At 38.7% G+C, this 2,416-nt stretch overlaps 1 protein-coding gene across 2 annotated transcripts in view; it reads left to right on the plus strand.

The window, feature by feature from the left end:
• Positions 1–1,772, plus strand: part of LOC137970029 (uncharacterized) — a 16,610-nt gene extending 14,838 nt beyond the window's left edge. The window contains exon 8 of one of the 2 annotated variants that reach the window (XM_068816482.1): positions 1,125–1,772. In XM_068816482.1, coding sequence (XP_068672583.1) covers positions 1,125–1,261 — 137 coding nt within the window. In that variant the 3' untranslated portion in view covers positions 1,262–1,772. The remainder of the gene's footprint in view (positions 1–1,124) is intronic. The other variant, XM_068816483.1, reaches the window with a different exon arrangement.
• The last annotated feature ends 644 nt before the right edge of the window (positions 1,773–2,416 follow it).

Genomic DNA, 2,416 nt, shown 5'->3' on the forward strand with positions numbered 1-2,416 from the left:
TGTATTAAAAGGCGCACGCAAACGAGGAAACAATGTTGCGGAAACATTCTTGCGGAAGGCAATGTTTCCCCGTTTGCGGCCCCATGGAACCGTTGTCGCGGAACCAAAATTTGCTTCCCGAGAAGCAAAAATGTTTCTGAATTGTTCAGAAACATTTTCCTCGTTAACTCCGAGGAAACATTTTCGTTTGCGGCCCTCTTTGAACCGTTGTTGCTCTATCATTTGTTTGTAAAGTTGATATTGAGTCGTTACGCTTGATTGGCTAGACCACTTTCCCTTTTCAGAATATCAACCACCTTCCCTTTTCAGTTGCTATGGAACTCTATCATTTGTTTTTAAAATTGATATTGAGTCGTTATGCTTCATTGGCTAGACCACGTTCCCTTTTCAGAATAAACCAAAATTTGCTTCCCAAGAAGCAAAAATGTTTCTGAATTGTTCAGAAACATTTTCCTCGTTAACTCCGAGGAAACATTTTCGTTTGCGGCCCTCTTTGAACCGTTGTTGCTCTATCATTTGTTTGTAAAGTTGATATTGAGTCGTTATACTTGATTGGCTAGATCACGTGGTCTAGCCAATCATGCAAACATCAGAAGCAGACAGACGAACTATTTTTACTCGTTGTTGCGTGGAGAGTGTTGCATGTGGTACAGGAGCAATCAAAGAGATGGAGACAAATTTCTGGAAATTGCTTTTGTGGAGAGCAGGTTTCGGTATCATCGGTGGGGTGTTAATATTCCTATCTTTAAAGATTTGGGAGTATAAATTAGGGATGTTTGTGAAGGCACACATACGAAGACGAAAAGACGTTTTTTGGAGACCTCGCAAGAAGGCTGTTGAGAATGATGAACGTTTCTGTAAAACTGAAGTGAGTTTCTTCTTTGAGCTTACTGCAAAAGTCATTTACTGAGTCCGTTTTTTTTTCGTCTTATTCGTTTCTCAGCAATCGCTTACAAAAAAGGTGATGCTTTGAGAAAAATATAACCTGCAATCGGGCGTTCTTTTCTTTATAGAGGTGGTGCGAAACATCGCGGGTTAGGGTCACGGGAGTAAACTGTTCGTCACAGTTTGCAAATAAATTGTTGTCGTAAAATTAAATTTTACGTTCTATTTTGCTTGTTTAGGTGTAAAAAATCAGAGGAAGATTCTACTGCATTGTCTGTTGGGCGATTTAGTTTGTAGAGTGCCGTGTTTGTTGGACTGTCATCAGGTCATTCTTGGACGGGCAGATCTGTGCGATCATTTCATTTCATTCGTGTGAGGGTAGATCATCAAGCCGTACTGTTGTCGAAGAACTTTCTCTACAATTCGAGAACAGTTGTCTAGGAAGTATACCGACACCAATTAGACCAATTATATTTTCTCCTGAAAAGGTACTCGAGATATGCTGTTTCAAGTTAAGGTCAAAAACTCACAGAACTTTCACATCTTTTAGTTTAATAATTTATGCACGCGTAATTGACATTGTTTGCTACTTTAGTGGACGAGAGCTTGAGCACAACCTGCAGCCTTTTACCAATGGGAAAGTACAAGGAGGAAACCTTTAGCTGACGTTTTGACCACTCAAAGAAAGAAACATTTTCGCTGAACTTTTTTTTTTTTTTTAATGTATGCCGAGTTTGTGAATGTGAATTCAGTGTTCAGTTAGTTTAAACCTATAATCTTTTTTTGTGCCCAAATAAGGAAGATAGCCATGGATTTTACTTGATAGTTATTAGTTTTTATTTAATATTTTTTATGTACTTAATACTAATTTCTTAATAAAGCTTCTCAACTAAAGAATTAGGGAAAAGTCGTGAGACGTTATGCTCGTTTGCCGGTATATATACTATCAGAAACCCATAAGGGTTGAAACGTGTAACGGCCCCTTGTGTGCTGCGAAACAAGCTTCTGTATATTCAACTTGCTAAGTACCATATTTGGAACAACAAGAACGAGGGGTTTCCAAATATGGTACTTAGCACTGAAACATTCAACCAATCAGTTTGCACTGAATATTCGCGCAACTCTTATGGGTTTCTGATACTATATAGATATATATCAGCAAGATATCGTTGACGTCACTTATTGTCATTAATGTGCCTACACTTTTCACGAGATCGTTTGAAGAAAAAAGCACTCGTTTACTGATTAAGCCTAAGCGCTCGCTTCAGTGATTAGGCCTAAGCACTCTCGTAAAATGTTAGCTTTCTTTTTTTGCGGTTCGGTCAAGTACACTTTTCAAGAGATCATGTGAAGAAGAAAGCACTCGTTTACTGATTAAGCCTACGCGCTTCCCTCAGTGATTAGGCCTTAGCATTCTCGTAAAATTTAGCTTTTATTTTTTGCGGTTCGGTCAAGTACACTTTTCACGAGGTCATGTGAAGAAGAAAGCACTCGTTTACTGATTAAGCCTAAGCGCTCGCTTCAGTGAGTA

The sequence above is a fragment of the Montipora foliosa genome, chromosome 9 (genome assembly GCF_036669935.1).
Source record: "Montipora foliosa isolate CH-2021 chromosome 9, ASM3666993v2, whole genome shotgun sequence".
Classification (NCBI taxonomy): domain Eukaryota; kingdom Metazoa; phylum Cnidaria; class Anthozoa; order Scleractinia; family Acroporidae; genus Montipora; species Montipora foliosa.